General features: G+C 38.5%; 1 protein-coding gene across 1 annotated transcript in view; it reads right to left on the bottom strand.

The window, feature by feature from the left end:
- The window catches only part of CLCF1 (cardiotrophin like cytokine factor 1), a 200,540-nt gene that overhangs the window by 167,336 nt on the left and 5,249 nt on the right, over positions 1-27,955 (bottom strand). Inside the window, exon 2 of the mRNA XM_063434867.1 lies at positions 26,439-26,602. Coding sequence (XP_063290937.1) covers positions 26,439-26,602 — 164 coding nt within the window. The remainder of the gene's footprint in view (positions 1-26,438; positions 26,603-27,955) is intronic.

Raw genomic sequence — 27,955 nt, 5'->3', positions numbered from 1 at the left:
TTAATTACTTTGACACTTTAAGTTATCTATTATTTTTTAACATTTCAAGAAAATATTTTAGCATGTCAATTTCTTTTTACTTACTTGGCAATACCTCCTGAGGCTCGATTGAAGTGTCAATGGTCCCTCAACATTACTGACAACAACAAATTATGCTTTTTAGTAGTTCCTTCCACTTCTTGTAAATTAACTTTGTCCTCTTCCTGTTTGGTATGCCTCATTGGTCATGTTCAAATTGACCTTTCTCCTGCAATCATGAAACAAAGGTCTTGTGCTCTGGATGGATCAGTTCCTCCTAAGACAATAGATGGCAGCACATACTTCCTCCCATTAGTGGTTGTGAAGGATTGGTCGTACATTAACATTTTCCATGTACTTTCCAATGTATTTTCCGCATAGTCCTAAATCTCCTCACCAGTGTACCTTTGTTTAACCTCCAATACTGGAGGGCCAGCAGAGTCTGCTCTCCATCACATGATCTGAGAAGTAACCTTCCTCCCAAGTTCCACAGACAATGGTCAAAGGCTATCGCACACGCCTTAATATTCAATGGCCTGTCTGTGGTGGTCATCTCTTTATCTTCATTCATTTCTCTGCACCTCTGCCACTTTGTTGTGCCATTAAGTCAGCTGGTATACCTTTTTTAAACCCACCCCTCTTTTCTAAATGTACCCTTATTTTCTCCAAGCTACACCCTCTCATCATCCCACTATAGCTTGCCCGCCCTACATCCCACATTTCTGTGTGGGTCCCTTTCCTGTATACACCAGCAATCCTAACTATCCTACAGCTAATACGCAAACCAACCTAACTGCCTTTACTGTTATTCCTCTATCATTTCCCTCAACTCTCATTCCTCTCTTTTTCAAAATGAATAAACCAATAGGTTTGGTGTATAATTTGTGCTCTAGTTTTCCTTCCTTTAATGACAACTGAACATCGAGAAATTGTATATTCTCAGGATCAATCTTTGACGTAACCTTAACTGGTGTGGGTAATAGACATGTGCAATTCATTTCGGTCCGAATATGTATTCGGACGAATTTCTGGCAATTCGGACATTCGGGTACTTCCGAATGTCTGAATTGCCGAAGTGCCGAATTGCAGAGGTCCCGAAGTTCCGAAATTACCAAATTTCGGAAGTGTCGAAGTTCCGAAGTGTCAAAGTGCCGAAGTGCTGAAGTTCCGAAGCACAGTATTGCCTAACTACTAATATACTTACCCAGTGAAAGAAGAAGAATGTTACATTGTATACAATTTGAAATAAAAAGTATACAAACATAGCCAGGATTCACCTGTAAGCATTTGCAACACTTGCAACAATCAAGTAACATACATTCATATAAAATGTAAGTTACTTGGCCAGTCAGTGTAATGACAGGAATGAATAAGTAGATAACTCCCTAATTCCCACGATATTAGGGAGCTATCTACTAAAAGGCTGAAAGACCTGAATTGGTCTTTCAGCCAAATTTACTAATACCAAGTAAAGATTACTTAGTATTAGTAAATTATGCCCTTACTCGCTATACCGCGAGTAGGGGCATGTCTATTAAAAAGTGAGCAGCCTGTGTAAAAAAAAATGTCCCCTTCCCGAGCCCCCACCCCGCTTTTAAACTAAAGGGGGGGGACCAATTGCGCCCTGAGCGGCGGGTGGGAGCCCTAAATTATAATAAGGGGGGACCTAATGTCCTCCCCCCTGGCCCCCACCCCTGAGCGGTGGGTGGGGGCCCTAAATCCTAATAAGGGGGGACCTAATGTCCTCCCCCTGGCCCCCACCCCTGAGCAGTGGGTGGGGGCCCTACAGAAAAATAAGGGGGGGGGGACATAATGTCCTCCCTCCTGCCCCCCCCGAGCGGTGGGTAGGGGCCCTAAATACTAATAAGGGGGGGACCTAATGTCCTCCCCCCTGGCCCCCACCCCTTAGCGGCGGGTGGGGGCCCTAAATACTAATAAGGGGGTGACCTATTGTCCTTCTCCCCGGCCCCCACCCCTGAGCGGCGGGTGGGGGCCCTAAAAAAATGTCCCGTCCCCCCAGGTAACTAGGGGTCCACAACAAACCCCTAGTCACCCCCTCCCCCCAAAAAAACAAATGATCCCCCTGCCTAACCCCCTCACCCTAAAAATAATGAGGGGGGGGGGACCTTTAACTAAGAACATGTAAAAAGAAAAAAAAAAAAAAAAAACTTACCATTCGATGTTTTCTTTCTTCTAAAATCTTCTTTTTTTCAAATGGCCGCATGTTCACTGAGCTCCAGGCCATCAAACGACGTACCCAGCATTTAAAAGGGTCTTTCACACCCCAAAACCAGGCTAACTGAGCCCACAGCGCTCCCTCAAGATATGGGGAGAAAGACTAAGAAGCCTAGGGACGAGAACACGAACATGGGCATGAACTTTAGCGAATTATGGCGCCAGGCCCGGAGGGGAGCAGAGCCCAACATGGCCGACCTCTCAGACGAATCGGAGCTACAAACCCAACAAAGTAAAATGGATAAAAAGCTGGAGGACCGGAGGCGCACATTGAACCTCAAGTTAAGGGGTGTCTCGGAGGAGATCCCGGAGAGGGAGCTACCACATTTCCTACGTCGACTCCTCACTGGTTTGCTACCCCATAAGCAGGCCAAACAGGTGGGAGTGGAAGAGCCATTCCGACTTCCAAAACCAGCGACAGCACCACAGTCAGCACCGAGAGATGTCTTGGTAAAGTTCCACAGCAACCAAGACAAAACTGCTCTCATAAACGCAGTCCGAAACAACTCACCATACCCTTTCGAAGGCATGCAACTGACGTTCTATACTGACCTGTCTGGAAGCACCATGGCGTGGAGAAGGTCACTTAGGCCTTTCACGGCGCTACTCCGAACCAACGGCTTCAGTTACCGATGGCGTCTGCAACGCACGCTGGAAATACTGCATGGCACCGACACACACTCTGTCAGTGACCTCAAGGAGGCAGCCGACCTGCTATCCACATTGGGACTACCAACAAACGCCATAGACACAGTGCGACCGAACACAGCGGCAACCCTGCCTCACACCTGGAACCCGGCAACAACGTGTCCCTTCACACCCAGGGTGCGAGACAAGCTGTCACTACCTGAGCGGCCCCAGATAGCCTGCAGAGACAGGCCTGAACTTGCCTCACCACCGGAGTAGTGACTTCAGTTTCCATTATTGAGTCTCACTGGACTTTATGTAAATAGACTATGTTACCGTTGTTTCTTTTTCTTTTATCTTTTTTAATGCTGATGTTACCTACCACGTTCAGATCCTCCTCCACTGAGGCCACTCACATTTCACCACTCCCCACACCACACATAGTGGGGCACTACAAGACGAGCCACCGAACCGCCAGGTCTCACCCTCACCGCATCCCCAGCACTAGCGCCCTCTAATGATAGCGTTTCGGAAATTAGCCCTGTGGAGCCAACTATTCCTAAAAGACTGCTGATAGGGGCAGTTAACCCCGCAAATGCTACAGTCAATGTAGCTCACAATACCGGGCACTATCACAAACAAGCCACACTGCTTACCAGCACTTAACGCTCATGATAGCAGCACCCATGGCATACGAACACAGTTCACGCCCCACATCCTATTTGGTTAGCACTACTCTTATGCTTAAACCTACACCTTTCGACACAATATAGGAATGTGTACTGTATTTATGTTGATATGCACTAAGTAGTCAATGCCTCTAACCATACACAAGTGCATATATTGTCGGGACACTATAAAATCGTATGTACCTGTTTGCCTTCTTTACTCATCAGCAACATGTACTAGCCTGTCTATAAAGTCAATACTGCATGCTTACATTAATGTTAGAAATGTGTTATGCTTAACTAATACCTATCACTCAACTAGTCTCAGTTCCTGCCTATCTAAACGCAAGACACAACATGCTCCTATATTGCAGATACACTAGCTTAACTTAACGAGCATCACAGCATTTGGATTACCTAATTTGCTTAGAAGTTAGTCTGTTTACTTTTCTATAACCTTAATATTTTTCTAACTACAATATTTCTCAATAGGCATTGTACGTAGCGAGGCAGCTCGCACTAACTGAACTACCTCGCCCGTAGTAAGCACTCACTCTCTATTAGACCGCAATCTTTTACTCAGCGTCTCTAGCTAAGCTCCTGCCACCAAGCAAGTTACGCACGAATCGCTTAGATAGGAACGCTACAGCTGTTTATGATATAAAAGTGTTGATCTTTCCTCATGCTGACCGCCTGTTAACATATGCCTCACTATATACTTGTCTATGCGGTTGGGGCAGGACGAGCCCTCTTGATATACTCTCACCACATCGCTAAACAGTTTCACGTGTACTTAATCAAACAGCTTTGGTCATATAATGCTAATATCTGCCATGTGGCACCACTTTGTCATTCCTCGATTAATCTTACCTAACATGACCATTTGCCATACCAGCATGATCATTCTGATGTTATTCTAATGTTAAACTATACCCTTTATAAAAACAAAAAGTGCTGTTCATCTGACACGCAACGTATGCTGTTGGATTATCTCTTTTGAAGCCAATTGCAATGTCTCTGTAAACCTGTAAATTTTGCAAAGCAGTACAAAAATAAAGAATTAAAAAAAAAAATCTTTTTTTTCAGCCCCAAAAAAGGCCAAATAAAAAAAACATAATAACCGACGCAATTATAAAAAAAAAAAAATAATCCTTCACCCATGGAGGGCTCCGCGCAGACTGAGCTCTGCAGGGCGGGGGAAGGCTTATAAAGCCTTGCCCCGCCCTGCAATTAGGCTCAGAGCACTCTGATTGGTGGGTTTAAGCCATCCAATCAGAGTGCTCTGTGTCATTTTACACAGCGTGGGAAAGTTCTTTGGAATTTTCCCACGCTGTGTAATTTGACTCATAACTCTCTGATTGGTGGATTAAGTAACCAATCAGAGAGTTATGACAATAGGTCCCTCCCCTTATTAGTATTTAGGGCCCCCACCCACCGCTCAGGGGTGGGGGCAGAGGGGGGGAGGACAATAGGTCCCCCCCCATCATTTTACTTAAGGGCCCCCAACAGCCGGGGGGGGCTATTTTTTTTAAACAGTGAGGAGCCACAGGCTGCTCACTGTCTACTAGACATGCCCCTACTTGCGGTATAGCGAGTAGGGGCAAAATGTACTAATACTAAGTCATTTTTACTTAGTATTAGTAAATTTGTCTGAAAGACCAATTTAGGTCTTACAGCCTTTTGGTAGATAACTCCCTAATACCGTGGGAATTAGGGAGTTCTCTACTAAGCGGCTGCAATAGAAGTGCCGAAGTTCCGAAGTTGCAGAATTTCCGAAGTTTCGAGCTGCCGAAGTGCCGAAGTTCCGAAGTGTTGAAGTGCCGAATTGCCGAAGTCCCGAATTGCGAAAATTCTGAATTTCGAATTTGAATGATCACCTAATTAGAAATAGACGAGGAAAAAAAAAGCATCCCAACTCTGTAAAGGTTGTAGAGAATATACGTTTTCCCTGGCCTTCAGAAGGGTATTAATTGCTGCACCTCAAAAACTCCTTATATTTAAGCCCTTCTTTTCAATATCGAAACCTTCAGAAAGTGGAGAGTCGCACTGGACCTGGTGGAAGAGGAAAGAACTAAGGGTGGGTGGGGTAGGAGATGTTACTTATACCTTCTGTTTTAATTAGGTTCCTGTCTAATTAGGGATGAGGAGCTACCCATTGTTGTGCAGCCATGGATATGGCCAGGAAATATACACACACACACACACACACACACATATATATACACACACAAACACACATACATATATACATATACACACATACACACATGTAAATATATTGTGTGAAGATCACAGAGTGAGGGGGAGAGAGATAAAATACACACATTTTCAGAGATGTCACACAAGTACAACAGTTATTACATAAATGATTACATAAGTATATATGTAGAATTTAATTATATATGTGTATATCTTAAAAAAATGTATGTATATATATATATATATACACAACAAAAAAATACTGGCACTCCTGGGTTTTTCAAAGTACTTTCTTCTTTATTCAGAGAAACCTCATCAGCGTTCCAGCTCCACTTAGGAGCTTTCATCAGGATCTTGATGAAAGCTCCTAAGTGGAGCTGGAACGTTGATGAGGTTTCTCTGAATAAAGAAGAAAGTACTTTGAAAAGCCCAGGAGTGCCGGTATTTTTTCGTTGTATATAACCTAGCCCCCAGAGCACCGGGTATCTATTGACTTATGGTTGGAGTGCAGGAGTCAAATATGTCTGTAAACATAGATATATATAGAATGTCATTCTAAGTGTATTTTGTTACATATATATATATATATATATATATTTATATCAAAATACATGTAGAATTAAATTGCGTATGTATATATGATTTATTTTTACATTATTTTATTTATTTATTTATTATTGTAATTATATAGTACTCCTGCAGGCAGATTTGCAGGCAGTTATCTCAGCTATGTGAGCACTATGCATGGCCTGATTTGCTGTGGTAGGAGTGCTTGGGCTGTCAGGATGTCCTCCCAAAGCAGAAGGTAATCTCGGGGCTGAAAAGATAAGGGTAGAATACTTTTGTACAGAAATTGATCTATTTGGCTGGCGGGCTGATGAATCCAGTAATAGGAGGACTGTAACATCAAAAATCCTTAAAATTCACTGTTTTTGTCTCTTTATATGTAGAGAAGAGGTCAATAGTACAAAATCATTGAACAAAGAATTTTATACCGATTAACTGTCATCAAGAAGATGAATAAATAATCTTAATGATTAAGGGAAATCAAGAATTAAAAAAAACAGCTTGTTCCTTTTTTTTTTTTAAAGAAAAAAAGAGAAAGTGAAAGTTTGTTCCTGTCTTTTAAATATATGCATACAAGAGGCCAATAGGAGAAGGGGAGAAGGAAGGAGAGAGAATAAAAGAAGGGGAAATCTCAAATCTATATTGCCTGAGACTTGTTTTTTTTGTTTTGTTTGTGCAGAGATCTGCTTTTCTTTTTACTGCCTGAAAAGAAATGGCACCTAAAAGTGATAAGACGGATAAAGCAAAAAAGCAGGATAGAGCTGATAAATCTAAGGTTCAACTTCGTTTTATTCTCCCAAATCACAGATAAATACTCACGGCTTATCTCCTGGACTATTATTGGATCAAACTTTAGATTCAAGTGTTTTAGATTCTTCAAATGTAATCACAAATATCAAGTTAAATCAAGCATTAGATAAGATATACAGTAAAATTAAAATAGATCTGGAAAAGAATCAAGCAGAAATGAAGGAGGAAATCTCCCAGATTCGATCAATAATGGCTCATGAAATTGCACAACTAACGCAAAAAGTACAGATTTACAACTTCAGAATGATTCTCTAAAACAAAATATTGCTAAACTTGAAATTAAAGTTACAGATATTGAGGATAGGTCAAGGAGACAAAATCTTAAAATCCAAGGCATACCAGAAACAACTGAAAATCTGGACACATATATTATGGATCTTCTGAAGATATATTGTGACCCAAAACTATTGGCATCATATCCTGTTGAAATAATACATAGGTTACCAAGATCACCAGACATGCCCCAGTTCTCAAGAGATGTGATAGTTCGGTTTAACAATGCAAGAATTAAGGATCTGTTTAAAAAAGAACTATGCAAGAATCCGCCTACAGAAGAGAAATATGCAACCATTTCTACATTTGCGGACTTATAACCAACAACCAGAGCGAATAGGACAACATTTAGAGACATAACCAAATGTCTTAGGGAAAATAACATTCCCTGTAAATGTGGATTTCCTACTAAATTGGTAATGTTTTACAAAGACTCATCCCATCTTTGTGTTGATCCAAACCAAGCTAAACAAAAATTGATAGGATGGGGATTAATGAAAGCAGGAAATGAAGTACCAAATACTTCAGGAACAAAACAACGATACGGATCAAGTTAACCATTGAAGTTCATGAAGTTCATCCCATAGGAAAGAGGGAGGGCAAGGTGGAGAAGGAAGGGGATTTCTATTTATTTATTTATCTTTTTGGACCATAGTGGATCGCGATGTAATGACATTTTTTATCAAATTTTATGGAAAGTCTTATCACTATTATATTTGAATTTTAGAATTAATGTTATGTTGAAAAGGTACTTGGAATCTCATTATATATTGTGAAATCCTTTATCTCTTTTATATTTTAACTCTAGAATAAAATTCAGGCTTACATAGTTACATAGTTACATAGCTGAAAAGAGACTTGCGTCCATCAAGTTCAGCCTTTCTCACATTTCTATTTTGCTGTTGATCCAAAAGATGGCAAAAAAAAACGGTTTGAAGCACTTTCAATTTTGCAACAAACTAGGAAAAACATGATTTCTTGACCCCAGAATGGCAGTCAGATTTATCCTTGGATCAAGCAGCTATTACCCTACATTGAAAAATTATATCCTTGAATATTCGGTTTTTGCAAGTATGCATCGAGTTGCTATTTGAACATCTGTATTGACTCTGATAAAACCACTTCTTCAGGCAGATAATTCCACATCCTTATTGTTCTTACAGTAAAAAAAAATCTTTCCTTTGCCTTAGACGAAATCTTCTTTCTTCCAGTCTAAATGCATGACCTCGTGTCCTATGTAAAGTCCGGTTTGTGAATAGATTTCCACACAATGGTTTGTTTTGGCCCCCGAATATATTTGTATAATGTTATCATATCCCCTCTCAAGCAACGTTTTTCTAAACTAAAGAGGTTTAAATTTGTTAACCTTTCTACATAGCTGATATTTTCCATTCATTCATTTTATTAATTTTGTAGCCCGCCTCCGCACTTTCTCTAGTGCCATATTATCCTTCTTTAGAACAGGTGCCCCAAATTGCACAGGATATTCAATATGTGGTCTTACCAGTGATTTTTAAAGAGGCAAAATTATATTATCATCCCGAGAACGAATGCCCTTTTTCATGCATAACAATAACTTACTTGCCTTAGCCACTGCTGATTGACACTGCACATTGTTACATAGTTTGTTGTCTGTAACAATCCCTAAGTCCTTTTCGTGTTGTTATCCCTAATTCGCTTCCATTAACCCCTTAAGGACACATGACATGTGTGACATGTCATGATTCCCTTTTATTCCAGAAGTTTGGTCCTTAAGGTATTAAGGGTATACGTTGCTTGTGCATTCCTTACGCCAAAGTGCATAACTTTGCATTTTTCAACATTAAATTTCATCTGCCATTTGAGTCCCCAGTCCCCCAGTCTATCTAAATTCCTCTACAGCAAAGTAATATCTTGCTCACATTGTATTACTTTACAGAGTTTTGTGTCATCTGCAAACACTGAAACATGACTTTCAATGCTTTTTTCAAGATCATTTATAAAAATGTTAAATAGAAGGGGTCCCAGAACAGACCCCTGGGGGACACCACTTGCCACCTCTGTCCAGCTTGAAAATTTACCATTAATGACAACTCTTTGTACCCTGTTTTTAAGCCAATGTTCTACCCAAGAACAAGCATTTTCATCTAGACTGATTTCCTTGAGTTTGAACACGAATCTATTGTGTGGAACTGTATCAAATGCCTTGGCAAAATCCAAATAGATCATATCCACTGCAACACCCTGATCTATACTTCTACTTACTTCTTTGTAGAATGCAATCAAGTTCGTTTGACATGACACTTTCTATAAAGGTACCAATAATACAGAGATGTAACACATTATAAATACATGTTAGACACACTAGGTATTATATTTAAGGGAATAATAGAGTTAGACATGAAAATAATGCTAAGTAACTTTAATAATATCTCAGGTTTGAATGTTTGAATTTTGCTTTATAGTTTTCACTTTATGCATTGGATTTTTTTGTTAGATAAGATAAAGAGAAAGGGATTACATGAAGGAAGGGGAAGAAGGAAAAGGGGTCAGGGAAGAGGGAGGGAGAAGAGAAAGAGAAAAAACAAGTATTCAGCCCCCTTGGCATTTTTCATGTTTTGTTACCTCACAACCTGGAATTAACATGGATTGTTTGAGGACTTGTATCATTTAATTTACAGAACATGCCCACAACTTTGAAGATGTTTTCTTTTTTTCATTGTGAAGCAAACAACAAATAGGACAAAATAACAGAAAAAGTCAATGTGCATAACTATTCACCCCCCCCACCCCCCCAAAGTCAATACTTTGTAGAGCCCCCTTTTGCGGCAATCACAGCTCCAAGTCACTTTGGATAAGTCTCTATGAGCTTGCCACATCTTACCACTGGGATTTTTGCCAATTCCTCTTTGCAAAACTGCTCCAACTCCTTCAAGTTGGATGGTTTGCGCTTGTGAACAGCAATCTTTAAGTCTGACCACAGATTTTCTATTGGATTGAGGTCTGGGCTTTGACTAGACCATTCCAATACAGTAACATGTTTCCCCTTAAACCACTCAAGTGTTTGGGGTCATTGTCCTGCTGGAAGGTAAACCTCCATCCTAGCCTCAAATCACGCACAGAGTGGTACAGGGTTTGCTAAAGAATATCCCTGTATTTAGCACCATCTATCTTTCCCTCAACTCTGACCAGTTTCCCAGTCCCGGCTGCTGAATGTTGATGGATGATGTTATGTGTTGGGCTTGTGCCAGATATAGCGTTTTCTTTGATGGCCGAAAAGTTCAACTTTAGTCTCATCAGACCAGAGCACCTTCCTCCATACATTTTGGGAGTCTCCCACATGCCTTTTCACAAACTCAAAACGTGCCATTTTGTTTTTTGCTGAAAGTAATGGCTTTCTTCTGGCCACTCTGCCATAAAGCCCAACTGTATGGAGCGTACAGCTTATTGTCGTCCTATGTACAGATACTCCAGTCTCTGCTGTGGAACTCTGCAGCTCCTCCAGTGTTACCTCAGGTCTCTGTGCTGCCTCTCTGATTAATGCCATCCTTGCCCGGTCCGTGAGTTTTAGTGGGTGGACGTCTCTTGGCAGGTTTGCTGTTATGCCATGCTCTTTCCATTTGGTTATGATAGATTTGATGGTGCTCCTGGGGATCATCAAAGATTTGGATATTTTTTTATAACCTTACCCTGACTTGTACTTCTCAACAACATTGTCTCTTACTTGTTTGGAGAGTTTCTTGGTCTTCACGGCAGTGTTTGGTTAATCTTGCTTAGGTGTTGCAGCATCTGGGGCCTTTCAAAAAAGGTGTGTTTATGTAATAACAGATCATGTGACACTTAGAATGCACACAGGTGGACATCATTTCACTAATTATGTAACTTCTGAAGGTTATTGGTTGCACCAGAGCTTTTTATGGGCTTCAAAACAAAGGGGGTGAATACATACACACATGCCAATTTTCTGCTTTCTATTTCTAAAAAATAGTTTATATGTATATATTTTTCTCATTTCACTTCACCAACTAAGACTATTGTGTTCTGATCCATCACATACAATTCAGATTAATAAAACATTGAACTTAAGGCTGTAATGTAACAAAATAGGTAAAAAGTCAATGGGGTTGAATACTTTTGCAAGACACTGTATCTCTTCTAGAGGTGGATTTAATACAAAAAAATCCTTCTCTTCTAGAAGTGGATTTAATATAAAAAAAATCTCCTATTTAAGATATAAATTTCCAGCCCTATAGGGAGACCTTTTCAAAATGGAGTTTGGAGTATTTGTATTAGGACAAATTTCTGATAGTTTTTTTTTATGTTTTATGTTAAAGGGACACTCCAGGCACCCAGACCACTTCTGCCCCTTGGAGTGGTCTGGGTGCCAACTCCCACTACTCCTGTGCTAGAGCGTTGCTGGACGTCCTCACGCTGTGTGAGGACCTCCAGTGTCGCTCATTTCCCCATAGGAAAGCATTGAAAATCGTTTTCAATGCTTTCCTATGGGGAGACCTAATTCGCATGCACGGCTGGTAGTCTCACCCACCAGCAGACAATGCAGAGGAGGAGCGGCGGAGGAGGAGACAGCGGCGAGGGACATCGCCGCTGCCTCAGGTAAGTGACTGAAGGGGTTTTCACCCCTTCAGTAACTAGGGATTGGTGGGTGGGAGGGAGAGGGACCCTCCAGTGCCAGGAAAATGGATTGTTTTCCTGGCACTGGAGATTCCCTTTAAATATATAAGAGCAGGGATACTCTATGGAGATTCATAAACATTGAATACATGTAATGGCCATTGTTCTCCAGCAGGGCGTTGTCCCAGGGACCCTGCCAGACCAGTTAACTGGCTGATTTGTCCCTCCTCGGTCAAAAAGGACTTCCAACTAACTTTTTAATCACTGAAGGGAATTGTCTGAATTTTGGATATGTTTATAATTGAACTGTGCTGATGTAACGTTTGGAGATTGGATGTATATTTTAGAAGTTATAAGAATTGTGTAAAAACTGTATTTTCCTGCCTGTGATAATTACATTAACCCATTGTGTACAGTAATTATATCCCTGACTGGGAGTGTGTAACTGTATTATACGTATTTGATTGGCTGTGCTACAAAACCATGCGGGTGGCAACATTGTGTAAAAATGTGTATATAAGAAACAAAAAAAAACACAGCTCTGTCTATTCCTGTTTACACTCCAAAACTGTGCGTTGTCCTGTTATTGGAGGGAAGAAGCTTTGCTCCTGTGTCTGCTGTTCCAGCTTGCAGGAGATTCGCCGGGGAAAGTAAGGACTAGAGCTAAATCCCCATTCGGTTCCAGAGTTCCCAGGACTGAGTGTCATCCAGTGCCTGGAGGTGTCTGCTGGAGTGCTTGTAGCCCTTAGGAAGCGCTAGGAGCATCCTTAAACGGAGGTACCCAGTCGTTACATGGAGTTTGGAGTCTTTGTATTATAACAAATTCTTGCTAGTTTATTGATGTTATATATATAAGAGCAGGGAGGCTCTATATCTCCCTTTTCTTCTCAATGCTAGGCCTATTATACTGCAGCAGTCGGATTGATTTTAAAATTTACAAATAACATCCACTTAACGCAATGTCCCTGGTGGCCTATGAGAATATATGTAGTTGGTGTTTCTGGTTGTAGACACCATAACGTTATGCACGTTAATGTTTTTGGATGGACACTGGTCAAAATAGAGTATATGTGTTTTGCGTCTCACATGCCAAGGAGGCAATCGAAAGTGGGGAAATGGGGATAAATGTCATTAAAATGTGTTACTATAAATTCACAGGGATTGAATTCACCTTTTAAAAGATCATGTCTGTTAGATTTCCTGATTAGACACCACATATACATGCTTTCACTCAAGAGACACACTGGAAAGATACAGAGAATGGATTACGGAAAAACCATAAATATCCAAATATTTATACATCTAGCTTTTTGGGTAGCAAAAAACGTGGGGTGGCCATAATAATATCCTCAGGGGTCAAGTTTGAATATATACACCATGTTTCTGATGATATGGGGAGATATCTAATTTTAATTTGTAAAATCAATGATTTCACATTTACCCTAGTGAACTTATATGCACCTTCGGATCATCCAAGATTTTTTTTAGATTCTACTATGCAAATAGTGGAACAGATTTCTAAGGGTACTCTTGTTTTGGCAGGAGACTTAAATTGTATAGCTTGCTCTCAGTTAGACAAAAAGAGATTAATTAAAAATACTAAAATTAACAAGAGAGATCTGACTCAATCGAAGGCTCTAGCAAAGTTCATTCATAGATATAATCTATAAGATATATGGTGAATACAACACCCTAAGGAAAGAGATTTCTCTTTCTTTTCAAACCCTCATGTTGCATATTCCCGAATCGATTTATTCCTTATGAAAGCAACATCTTTAGATCTTTGGATCAACTCACAAACAGGGAATAGAAGTTGGTCAGACCACACCCCTGTATTTATGTTTTTTTAAAAATAATCCTCATTATAAGAGTCGTTCAAAATGGAGATTAAAAGATTTTATATTAACTTCTGAGTCTAATAAGAACGAGTTATTGAAGGCTGCTGACTTTTTCTTCAAGAGAATGATAATGAAGCTGTCTCAGATTTTACCCTAAGGTGCTCGTTGAAATGTTTCCTTAGGGGTTATTTGATTAATCAGGAAATCTATATCACTGGCTAATTTCCATATTTGCCTTGCCGGTCTGGAGAAAAGAAACAAGCTACATCCTTCTCCTGAAATATGTAGAGAAATAATAATCATCCAACAAGAGATTAAGAACAAACTAACTATACATACGTCTTAAACAAAGATGGTATTATTCAATAATAGAGCAGGTAGAGCCTTAACAAATAAAGTAAAAGCCCAAGATCAAAGAAATATAATTAAACATATAACAAATGAGTGAGTGGTTTGTCTTTCTCCTCTCCATATCGCCGAAGTTTTTAGAGCATATTATGAATCTCTATATAAACAACCCGAACCCAATAAAACCGACTTAGACATAGAAGATTGCTTTCGATCTCTAGACCTCCCAGTACTATTTTTAGAAAAAAGAAATATACTCAATAAACATTTTTCCCAGACAGAAATCAGGAATGCAATTAAAGATATGGGGGAGGGAGGGGAGGGGGCGGCGCCAGGTCCTGATGGCTTCACAGCTCTTTTTTTACCAGATCTTACAACCTAAGATTACTCCTCTGTTGGAACACGTGTATGGTGCCATAGTTGGATCAAATGGATTTCCTCAAGAAATGCTCAAAGCCACTATTTTGCCTATTTTAAAAACAGGTAAAGACCCCACTAAGGTAAGTAATTATAGACCAATCTCATTAATGAACATAGACATAATAATATATTCTAAAATCCTGGCACAGAGATTAAACTTATCATCTTAGATTTGATACATCCTGATCAAGTGGGCTTTGTAATGGGCAGATCAGGGGAAGATAACACCCGCAGAGTCATTAACATCATAGATGAAATCCACCGTAAGAAAACCCTATCTATCATTATGGTCTTAGATGCCAAAAAGGTGTTCGACAGGGTAAAATCGGGTGTTTGGACTTACAGGTACATTTGCTGAAAGGACTATGGCACTATACACGCTTCCCACTGCAAGGATCAATGGTCCCTTCTTTAATTCCTTGAACATGAAGATTCAAAATGGCACCCGTCAGGGTTGTCCGCTAGCCCTTTTCCTTTATGTTCTTACAGTGGAAATTTTTGCGGCCCTATTAAGAAACACAGCTACAATTAAAGGAATAATGGTTGGACAACAGGACCACCTGGTCACCCTTTATGCAGATGACATTCTTCTAACAATATCTTCTCCGGCGTGTTCTTTTCCAGAGGTTAGTAGGAAATTACAGACATTTAGTCTATTTTCAAATTATAAACTTAATTTTTCAAAAACTCAAATTATGTCTTTTTATATTTCTAATTCTAATTATCTATCTTTAAGAGAAAGATATGAAACATTAAATTGGTCTAATAAAGAAATACAATATTTAGGAATTAAACTCTGCTCAGAGTCAAGGTCCACGATAAAAACTACATGGATTTGATGATAGATCTTACGGAGACAGTAGATAGGAGAAAGGGTTTAGAGATCTCTTGGCTCGGACGTGTAAACATGCTTAAATCATATCTGGTCCCACAAATTGCATATTCCGATCCCAGTTCCATTTAATATAATAAAAGAAATGGAAAAATGTTTTGTCTTCATATGTGTGGAATGCTAAAAAACAAGAGTACCTGGTTATGTTCTCAAGAGAAACATAAACTCAGGAGGACTGGGATATCCATAAAATTCATGAAAAACATTTATGCTCTCCCATCTATTTATGTTAAACATTAAAAGAAATACAAATCTGGGATTGTATAATCTAGAAAGGAGTAAATGTGGAGGGATAGATCCCTGTTTTTCTCTCTGGCTGGAATATGAACATTTTAGGCAACTTAAAATATTAAATCAAATAGTATTGGTATTGATGACCTGTTTTTTTAGATTCAGAAAGAGAATTGAAAAGGGACAAACCTTAAATCCTATTACTAGAGCTAATCCTATTTTGTCTCTTCCACTTTATATAGAAGATCTAGATATTTTACAATGGCAAAACTACGATATAAAAATAATTTCAGATCTTTATGATAGGGAATCCTTAAGATATTTTTCCAACTTGCAGGAAAGGTATGCTCTTCCATCACGAGAAATATTTAAATATATTAGGATTAAACATTTTCTTACTTCAGATCTAACAAGTCATCCAGGATTAATATAGACTGTAAGCTCGTTTGAGCAGGGCCCTCTTCAACCTATCGCTCCTGTAAGTTTTCTTGTAATTGTCCTATTTATAGTTAAATCCCCCCCTCTAATAATATTGTAAAGTGCTACAGAATCTGTTGGCGCTATATAAATGGCGATAATAATAATAATAATAATAATGATAAATAATAGACATACTTCATACTACACAACTTAACTCTAAAACAATTGCTATAATTGGCAAAATTCGAAATAAGAGAACTGTCTTAAATAAATAAAAAGTTGTTTCCACTTGGGAGAGACACTCTGCTTTGACTGTTTCTTTAGAGATTTGGAACCATGCTTGGCGAATCACGAGAACCGCCATGCATTGTATCAGTCTACATGAACAATATTGCAAGTTAATACAGAGATGGTATATGATTCTTACACGCCTTGCAAAGTTTGATACAAATTTTTTGTTGGCGTACACAAATTCACATCTGGTGGGAATACCTGAGGCTGGCTCCTATCAAAATGTTTTATTGAAAAACAACTAATAACCCTCTTTTCATTAGAATATAGCTTTACGCCACAAGCTTTCCTGTTTCATATTGCTTTACCTGTTACAGGAAGATACAATAGATATCCATGTGTTAACATCTTGACGGCAGCGAAAATGTGTTTAGCTAGACATTGGAGATATACAACTACTCCAACAGGGATCAAAATAAAAACTCAAATAAATTTCCTGAGAGAGGCAGAAAAGTTATACTTTAATAAAGATATAAAGACTCTATATAAATACAAAAAAATATGGGATCCATGGATTTTATACTATGAAAGTTTCAAGCCAGGCCAATGATCTTTTGAACTAACCTACCATGTGAATGATCTACCCCTAAGATTGCCCCCCCTATACAGAGCCTTTCTGTTTGGTTTGTTGTTAGATTATATTTGACATTACATACTGAGTGAACGCTATCTACTATATGATTGTATAAATAATTGTAGACTATGCAGATTATACGCACTTGATTGTATGATGAGAATTTGACTATATGCCTATTTATATAATCTTAAAATATTTAATAAAGATGAATTGTTAAAAAAAAAAATCTGAGGATGATTTTATTCCTCTATCATTATTATTTAAGAATGAAAAAAATTCAAGAACTGTGTCCTAATCTTTCCAAATATATCGCTTGTATGAAACCAAATTTGTTATGCATTTTGAGTTGGACCAAATAGTAGAACAATCTACCATAAAAAGTATAGCAAACATGGACCCCATGACATTTCCTTGTTTTTGTAGATAGAAGGAATTTTAAAATCACATTTTTTTTAAATAATGTCTATAATTAATTCAGAGGTGTTCGGAAAATCATTAATATCCACACCCAAAGCAATATGAAGCACTGGAATCAGATTAATGAATAACCGCATCGGAGCTTACAATAAAGCAAATGCATCCAGTAGGATGCAGGTTCATATATTATCATTCACTTGCTTTGATAATTTTAAGTATTATTTGAAGTACTATTTGCTAACTGGCAGTACTAGCATGCAATTTGTTAAAAACTATCAGCGATGTGAAAGTTATTATGTAGATGCTGGTGCGCACTTGCTAGCCACTTGCAATAATAAAAAAGTTAAATAAAGAGAAAAAATCCTATGGGATCAATAAGGCCCCCATATTACAATAATGGAAGTATTGTGTCCATATGCCCCCACCTACCATCCGGCATTTGCCGGGAAAATCTACTAAATTATTCAAACTAGCAACTGGGCATCCATTGTTACTCATTCAGTAAAAAAGACCCCATCCCATAGATATGAGGCCTGTGAAATACCTGTGAACATAGACCCTCCATGTCCCCATCTGAGGATCAGTTGGGGATTACGCTTATATTAATGGTGGAAGACTAGTGGCATCCTCTGGCTCCACACTCATGGGCGATGGCTGGAGGACCAAATATTAATAAGCAGGAGGAGGAGCTAATGCTCTCTGCCCCCACCCATAGGCAACTGTTGGGCGTCCTAATATTAGTAATAAAGGCAGAGGAATTCTCTTGATTTTTTGCTTGTCAGAGCACCCTGACTAGATGGCTATCTAGCCAATCAATCTGCGCGCTCTTGGTCATTGTAAAAAGCATGGGAAAATTTCTTGAGATCTGACATAGTGAAAGGGCTCACCCCACTATCAGCACTCATTCTGAAGCAAGCCCTCCATGGGAAAAGAGAAATACATTTTTATTGTTATACCTTTTTCATTTTTGCTAGATTTTTTTTTTACTTTTTTTAATTAATTAGATCCTCTCACACTCCATCTGGACCCCATGATTTTTTCTTGCAAATAGACCACAAGATATTAAACTAAGAAGACCACACTATCTATAAATAAGTGAAAGATATTACTGAATGAACAAAGCAATTGCACATAACAGCTCAGTTATTGATTGAGAGTGCAACACCAGAGAGGTTTTCAACCATTTAAATCAACCTGCATTGAGTTGCTTTTTCTTCTTTTTGCTTTATTTCTATACGCTGATTTACTTGGTTTTACAGCTTATCAGAATGCCAGAGTTGGGAGGTATACAGCAGTCATGGTACATTACAGAGTAAGTCTCACTCCAGTTAAAAAAAAAATTATAAAATAAAACCAATCGAATTTTTTTTTTATCAAAATACTTCCCATATTAGTTGCACTCTCACACCTGTATCCAATACAATCAAAAACAGACACAAAACCACAATAAGAGACACAGGTTTGGGAAGAAAACCTTAGGATACAGCATAAAACAATATCTGTTTAATGGGATACCCAGACAGTTCCAGTACTGCAACTAGCAGGGTTATTTTCTAAATTGAAAAAACAATGTAAATTTGAAGTGAATTTTAAATTTAAAGCAAGAGTTGCCTTGCTAAAAGCATAGCTGACTTAGAGATGGTTTTCCAGTTTGACTATTTTTACCTTAAATATGAAATTCACTTTATATTCTCACTTTAGTGGATAACCCTGTTTGAGATGAAACACTACAAAAAATGTATATAACATAATATTGTCAAAAATGTAAATTGTTTAATTAAGCATTATAAATTCACTCATATGTTTAAGCACAGTCCTACAAATGAGTGCAAATTCAGCATTATAGTCCAGTTCTTGCCTGCTGCATATGAGGTTTACAAAATTTATGTTGCAGGTAGCTATGACATTCTCACATTTGATCACTACGCAATAAAACAGAGGGACATTGTATTAAAAATGCACAAAAGAACTGCAGATGGTGTTAAAACGTTTAAATAATATTTATAATAACAGGGGGCATGCTTGGCTGCCATATCGACTGGTAGCACGAGGGATGATCTCCATGAAAATTGGCTCTAAACTTAGTTACTTTGCTTCCCCAATCACAGACGTGTGGTGTGCCGATAACTGAAGAGGCCTGGGAATAGCTAGGCTCCCCAGAGAAGCGTGGCTCTGCTTGTAGTGCTGTCGAACTGATCCGACTGCCTTGCGGCCTAGTGCTGGACAAGCCTGAAGTGGTGGTCAGCCTCTCTGCAAAGAACCCTGTGGGTCAACTTGTAGCCGAGTTTTGTATTCTCCCCACTCAGACCAGTGGGGGTCATCCTGATCTGAGCTACTACAACAATTATCTGCCTGTGTCAGTTATCTTTGCAGTCTCCTAAACACAGCTCCTGAAGCTACCCGCACATACAGAGCTTCAGCAAGATGGCGGGCATGCTAAACCCTCATGTGAGTACCACTACGCAGCACGGAGGTGCTCTTCATGATATACTAGATCGATCCCTACGTTGGATTGATGAAATCTTTGAGAATTTCATGGCAGAGCTGGGGAATCAAGCGGCAAAAAAGCAGCAACCTCAAGGGAGAGATTGGAGGAGGGACAGGTAGGGGGTGAATGAATCTCCTTCGGGGATAGCCACACATGTTTATCCTGACACTATTACTATTAGCCAACCTGGGCCAAAGACCAGTAGGGGCTAGACCCCCAAGGATGGTGGCACAAGACTATCAGGGCGTTCTGCGTCTTCCACTATGGGAAGTACTGGGACTTTCAGAACCTTCCCATCTGCGGCTCAAAGGTGCCGGATTCCATACGGGCCTAGGGTGGAAGGCTGCTTCTCCACCATGCTTCTACCTTTGAGGTCCCCCTCCTGATGCCAGCACACAACCCAAGCATGAGAATCAAGTGACTGCTGATTAACTACTTTCTCCAGCTCCACAACATGTGACGAGAGTGATCCTGTTATTTGAGGACACTGTCCAAACCTTGCCGAGCCTAGTTATACAGCAAGGTTATACGTTACTAATACGTTACTAGATATTGTATTTTCTTTTTATTTGCTTTTTCTTTTTTGTGCTCTTCTATATCTACCCCTCTCATCTGGTATGATTTCACAATGTTATAGCCAGATAGGTCTTAGTGACCTAACCATACTTGATTGTACCCCATGTTGTGTAGCACTACTAGTCTACAGTCAAACGATTGTTGTGTTTTATTGGTTACCACCTCTTTTAACCCCTTAAGGACACATGACGTGTGTGACACGTCATGATTCCCTTTTATTCCAGAAGCTTGGTCCTTAAGGGGTTAATTGCCCCTACTATACAACTCTGCTCCAAATATATTTATGGCACACAGCCCTTATTAATGTTACTACCATTCTCACTTACCGGGGCAGTTTATTTTTATTTCTCTACAGTTTACTCAGAGGTGTTGCTGATTACTTGCATGCTGATATTATCTACAGTGTGGCTTTTTCATATAAACAATTACTTACTCATGACTAAAAAAATGCTGTTGTATTATCATCCGTATTTGCTATCCCACATATGTCTAAACCTATGTGTTGTTACTGTATCTGACTACTGCTTACACCATAATAAACACAGATTGACAAAATATTTATATTAACCCATTAGGAACACGGCATAAGCAAAATAATTTGTGCTGTTTCTGTTCAACCGCAATCTTTCTCATTTATTGCACCAAAGCATATGATTTACAGAGTATGTAAAATATCTATGAGTTTAGTTTATTTTTGTTAGTTACAGATCACAAAATACAAGTTGTGAAATAAAATGTTCAAATTTATGTTTGTCTTGAAAGCTTACTAGTCATCACAGAAAACAAATTTGTCACACAATAGAATATATTTATATAAAGTAGACTACACAGGCTATCTACCAAAAGGTATGCATGCATGCATACATCCAACCCTGCTCACACTGCATTGTAACAATGGAAATGGAAATCCCCATTTAAATGCCTTTTTGCAATGCACACTTTGAACTCCTCAAAAAAAGCATCGGTCAGTCTGGCAAAACCAATTCTGGCCCAACCTGACGGAAAGGAGCCTCAGGAATCGAATGACACCTGGAGTTCCAGGTTAACAGCAGGGAAACGTTTTTTGCTGGTATAATACTGCATAACAGAAAAATCCCATCATGAGTCTTAGTGCCCCCCTCGATCATGGTTTACTCTCTCCCTGTCCCCCGTGAAGTTGAAAGGATTTAAAAACATTTTGTCACTTACCTGATTTCAGTGCTGACGTCGGGAACCTGATGCACATACACGGCAATCTCCGTGAGCGCTTTAGGACTTTCACATAATTTAATCAATGCTTTGCTATTGAGTTTTAGCTGAGTTTTAGCTGACACTGGATGTCCTCATGCAAAGCATGACAATGTCCAGCTTCATTTAGCTGACTTTTGATAACTGCAATAATTACAATTTCAGTGTTAAGGGAACAGGGACACTACACCCAGACCACTTCAATGAGGTGAAGTGGTCTGGGTGCCTTTATTGGCCCTTTAAGGGGTTACATTTTCAGTACCATCTGCAGGCTACTGGTGCTAACCCCTAGTTCTGTGAGTAAATGTTTTTGAGCTTTTTTGCACAAAAATAAAACTGATTCAGTCATAAAGTTCATATATTGTTCCATGAATTAAAGATACTAAAGTCACCCAGTCCACTAGAACTCAATGAAGTAGTATGTGTGCAGTGGTCCTGTCATTTTAATCCTGCAATGTAAAAAATTGAGGTTTTTTAGAAACTGCAATATTTACATTGAAATATCTAATCCACCCTCTAGTGGCTGTTTTACTGACAGCAACTAAAGGCGCTTCCTCCTTCAGAATAAAACTTTGTTTGGTGATCAAATGCTGCTGATAGCAGCAGTTGATTGGATGAACATATCTTTTGGCAGTGCATGCATACATCCATCCAATACATTAATACTCTTTGAGAAGCAATGGATTGGAGGAGTTCACAAAGACAGCACAGGCATGTGGACATCTCTGTAAGTGGAGTGAGTGGCTGAAGCAGAGAAGTTCGAACATCGGAAACAAGGTGCATAGTCTTTAATTTAATTTTTAAACACAAAGTGGGGTGGGCAGAAGAGAATGACCCATGTGGGTCCAAATGTTGCTGGACACTGTGTTCTAAATACATATGCCTATTTGAGCATTGGAGTGCCTGGGCCTGAAAACTACTGTTTGTTGTTTTTGCTAGTCCTTGGCATGTAGCACCCATTCTTGCTCAATTGAATGTGTGCATTTCCTTTTACTCATATTGTAGAAGAGAAACTATAGTCCCAAAGTAATTATTATTTGCTTGACTGTAGGTTCCCTTTAATAGCACCTGATATTGCATATTGCTGTTTAGTCTATTGTCTATAGCAGTGGTTCCCAACCCAGTACTCAAGATCCCCCTAACAGTCCAGGATTTAGGGATTACGCAGTTGTGTCTAAGGTGTTTTTAGAGAAAAAAAAACACTTTAGATACATTAGGGTAATCCCTATATCCTGTACTGGTAGAAGGGGTACTTGAAGACTTGGTTGGGAAGCCCTGTCTATAGCTATTCCCAAGTACTTCTCATTTAGTTTTTTACATAACACATTCAAGGTATCGGTTGCTTGTGCATTCCTCACCCCAAAATATATAACTTTGTGTTTACCTACATTAAGTCTTACCTGCCATCTGCAGTGAAGTAATATTCTGCTCACTCTATATTACATTACCTAGTTTATTTGTCACCTGCAGACACTGACATATTACCTTTAATGCCTAATTGTGGATTATTAATAATCAGGTTGAATAGAAGTGTACCACTCACAACTCTGCAGGCTATCTTGAAGCCAACATATTAACCCCTTAAGGACCAAACTTCTTGAATAAAAGGGAATCATGGCATGTCACACATGTCATGTGTCCTTAAGGGGTTAAAGGACCACTATAGTGCCAGGAAAACATACTCGTTTTCCTGGCACTATAGTGCCCTGAGGGTGCCGAATGGGCTCCTCCCATTCGGCTGAATGCGCACGCGCGGCAAGAGCTTCGCGCGCATTCAGCCGGTCTCATAGGAAAGCATTATCAATGCTTTCCTATGGACGCTTGCGTGCTCTCACTGTGATTTTCACAGTGAGAATCACGCAAGCGCCTCTAGCGGCTGTCAATGTGACAGCCACTAGAGGATTTGAGGGCTGGATTAACCCATTTATAAACATAGCAGTTTCTCTGAAACTGCTATGTTTATAAAAAAAAAATTGGTTACCCCTAGCTGGACCTGGCACCCAGACCACTTCATTAAGGTGAAGTGGTCTGGGTGCCTAGAGTGGTCCTTTAAGCCAAAATTGAAAGCAAGTTTAATGTAAGAATGGACCAAGCAGTTGTATGAGAGTAGCAATCATTGAACTTTTTTTTAAATCAAATGTATTGATATTTTTTAACAAATGTAACCATTTTAACACATTTGAAGTTGTTTTCCCCCCTTTGGTGTAGTTTTCACATATCAGTGCAGTGCTATGTTACTTGCAAACTGCCAGACTATTTGCACACTGATACTGATGAGTACTGTACTGATGAGACCTTTATGCTTTCAAAACAATAGTTGATGTTAAACTATTTTCTCTGTAGTTTCAGAGGTCTTGTGCTAGATTAAGAATTATTATGCTAAATACTGAGAGTGCAGTGCTTAGAGTTATTTTATATGTAAAACCAAGTAACATGAAAACCAGGTAGAACCCACACCCTCCTAATTGATTTACTATTTAAAGATACATAGGATCAAGTCATTGTGGAACTACATGTATTATTTTTTAAAGAAATTACACACAATACCTTTAACATGGGTAACCTGTAGTGCTAGACAACATATGGAGCATTTATTGAACCCCTGGACCATCATAATTTTAATTATTGTTTAATTCTGGCTCATTTGGAAAGGAAGAAGGAATGATTTGTCCTGAGACCCCACACAATTTATTTACAGTCTCACGTGCCCCAAGCTTAATGGTAAGGACCAGTTGATTCTCTTGATTAATCCCCAAATATCAACAAGGACCTTAAGTTCAGCATAATTCATTTTTTTTTTTTACATTTCTCTTCCATTTAAAGACGTGACAGTCAATTAGTAAATTGCCTGTGTAAGATGTGTGTGATTTTTAATTTAGCAGTTGTTACAAGGGAAATAATTCCAAGTACTGAGCATTAGGGGAAGTGCAGGTGACAATCAACTGGAGAAAAATGAGCACTAAAGATACTAAAAATAATGAACCTTATAAAATTGGACATTCTAAGGCTCATAACCACTACAGATTGTTGTAACGGTTATTGGCCCCACCAACAATTTTTGAGCAGTTTGACGTAAACCAAGAGACTCTCAAACAATCTGTGCTACTCAAACTTGGATGAACATGACATTGCTAATGCAAAAGTATAACTTCTGCAGTAGCAATACGATGAGCAAAAGGCTAGGCCACATGCACCTGGCAATGTCTTAGTTTGTGTCAAAAGGTTTTTCACAGAGGAGGTGCCAGCAGCCTGCTACCATTATAACTACTACAATCAACTGTTAGATTGCCCTTTTGACTATACAATGACAGATCTTTATGGACTTCCTAAATATAATCAACCATTGAAAAGCCTTATCTCTAAACAAGGACTCACCTTGGCATTGCTTGTTAGCTAACCAATCCAACTTTTGATAATACTTAGACAGTTCATTACATTTTGATTGAGAATCAGCCAGCTTATAGGTTGTTTTAGCATTTTGTGAATGTAATCTACACAAATTAATGGAAACCAACCAAGGAAATTAATTTCACATGCAAATTGTTGCTCGGTATGACATCTGCAGTGTTCTTTTAGCCACACATCACCTGAGTGATTTCACGCTGTCCTTTCTTGTTTACCTCTATGTACTGAAACATCATGGGTACCTTTGTAAAGAATCGCACTTACAGAATGTTTCACTAAAGTGAGAATTCAAAGTAAAATTCAAATTTATTGAAAAAATTGCTGAATTGGAAAAATTATCTAAGTCAACTATGCTTTTAGTTCGACTACTTAGGCCTTACACTTGAATCAAGAAATTGTAGGGAAAGAGTGTCCTTCTCTGCTATTATTTAATCTTGATTGCATTGACTTAAGTGTTTCATTTCCCTTGCCAATTCTCCACTGGTCCCAGTTATGAAAATAAAGGTTTGTTTATAGACTAATAGGCTACAAGTAAAAAAAAAAGATACAATCCAATAAGCTGGCTTAATGGTATTGGTTTTACTGCTTTTTCAGATCACTGTGTATTCAACATCATCATATAACTAAGTACATTCTACATCTGCTTATCAATGCTTACACATATACCAAAACGTGTTCTCATGCCTACATAAATATGACTTCATATTTTATCACCAACCATTCACTGTACAGTGTTAAGGATCCAAGCTTACAATATACCATGTTTTTCTACCTTTGCACATAATTCATCTTTTCACATTTCCATGTTATTCCCAAACATGTAGATACACTTTTAACACATTTTTAGCTGCCATGTGTTTCTTTTAACAATTAGGCAAAATGTCTAACCTGTGGTTCTTCAACTCTCATATACACCATATTTGATTCACTGAATTAGCAACATAAATTTCGGCATTGACATATTACTGCCTTTTGTTTGTTTTATGCACTGTATACTATATGATTATTCTTTTATGGGTTGTGTATGTGATTGTCGGGAACATAATGTGAACTGATTAGATGGAGCTACATAGCTACAAAATAAAAGTAATAATCAATTGACTTCCATGGAGATGGTTGACTTTTAAAAAGGTGACTCATAGGTGCTTTTTATACAATAGTGTCTTTAAACTTAGTAAGACTTAGTGCCCCTGGACAGGAGCACTTTGTTAACTAATATTGCAATTTTTTTTTCCAATGCCGGTATATGTAAAAGGTTTCAAAACTAGCAGAAATACTTTATTGAAGATTTAATACTCACATATGGTCCAGCCAGAGAGCGCAGCTGCTGCTCCAAGTACTTTGTGAGATCATAGCTTTTTTGAATTGAGCTTCGAGCAAGAGGGTCTGTCACATTTAAAGCATCAAGGGAAACCATGTGCAGGATAGAAATCAACATGGCACACAGGACCATATAGGAGCCCCCTTCAGAAAGAATCAGGACCAGGATAGAGAAAGGAAGAGAAAAACATATACTCAGAGGTATAGTAGAAATACAAAGATTTAGAAAGGGGAGGAAAAAAGAAAGAAAGAGAGAAAGAAAGAAAGAGAGAAAGAAAGAGAGAAAGAAAGAAAGAGAGAGAGAGAGAGAGAGAAAGAAAGAAAGAAAGAAAGAAAGAAAGAAAGAGAGAAAGAAAGAAAGAGAGAAAGAAAGAAAGAAAGAAAGAAAGAAAATATAGAGAAAGTTATTAAAAATCAATAAACACAATATCATATATTAGCTTCCAAATGATATACATACAATACCGCACAATATCAGAAGCCAATAAACTCAAACTAGATCAAATATTTTGTACTAGCATCAAAAATACAATCATATCTTCTAACTAAAATATATTGACTATAAATAATTATATTATAGGGTATTAAATATAATTTTCATCCATCTTTTTTATTTATGTTAGTTGCAGTATCCCTCAGTCTCTCCATGTAATAGAAGCACACGTGTACATTGTAATAGTAAGATAAGATTAAGGGAAAAGAAAAAGAGACTGGGTAGGGAAAGAGAGGAGAAGTGAGTCACAAAGAAAGTGTACAAAAAATGAAATTTAGTGATACAACGTAACAGTGAGATATAAAATTAATAAATAAAGATTAATAAAATTAATGTCTAAAATAGACCTTTGCATTTTCAATGTGATTGAGAGACAGTTACACACTGAGTGATGCCTAAATGGTTTAACATTAAAGGGGCACTCTAAACAACATATCCAGAGTTTCATAGCAGAAAGTACCCCAGTTTAAAATATACCGTCATGACACTATAGAGATTGTGGAAAAAAAGAGGTGGAAATAATATTAATTTAAAATTAATAATAATTTTCTCCCCGTCAGACTCAAAGAACTTTTTAAATATATTAAGCAGACATAAAAGTTAAGAGTTTCCTCTGCAACGCTCAAGATATGGTCCAAAATATCACGCATAAAGGAACTATGACCATTTCCCTCCCCGTTGTTCCCACTTACACATATTCCACTGTTCAGGGAGGGACTATCAGGGAAGGCATACAAACTATACCATGACGGAACTATGACTACGAGACATGAATTGGGAAAGCAAAATTAAACCATTGCCTCATATTCTAACCAACACAACACCTACAGGAAAGCAATATCTACACTACAACCAATTAACACACTTTGTCAAGAGCCAAAATTTCATTCCTCGGGGTGATAGAGAACTGAAACTTTGAACAGATGTGCTGCTCACACACATTGACAAAGAAAATACTCTCTACAACGAACAAACAAATTCGAGAGTCACAGGACTCTGCCATT

The sequence above is a fragment of the Pelobates fuscus genome, chromosome 10, assembly GCF_036172605.1.
Source record: "Pelobates fuscus isolate aPelFus1 chromosome 10, aPelFus1.pri, whole genome shotgun sequence".
In the NCBI taxonomy this organism is placed as follows: Eukaryota; Metazoa; Chordata; class Amphibia; order Anura; family Pelobatidae; genus Pelobates; species Pelobates fuscus.
The sequence above is the reverse complement of the archived record's forward strand: the minus strand, read 5'-3'. Positions and strand labels throughout refer to the sequence as shown.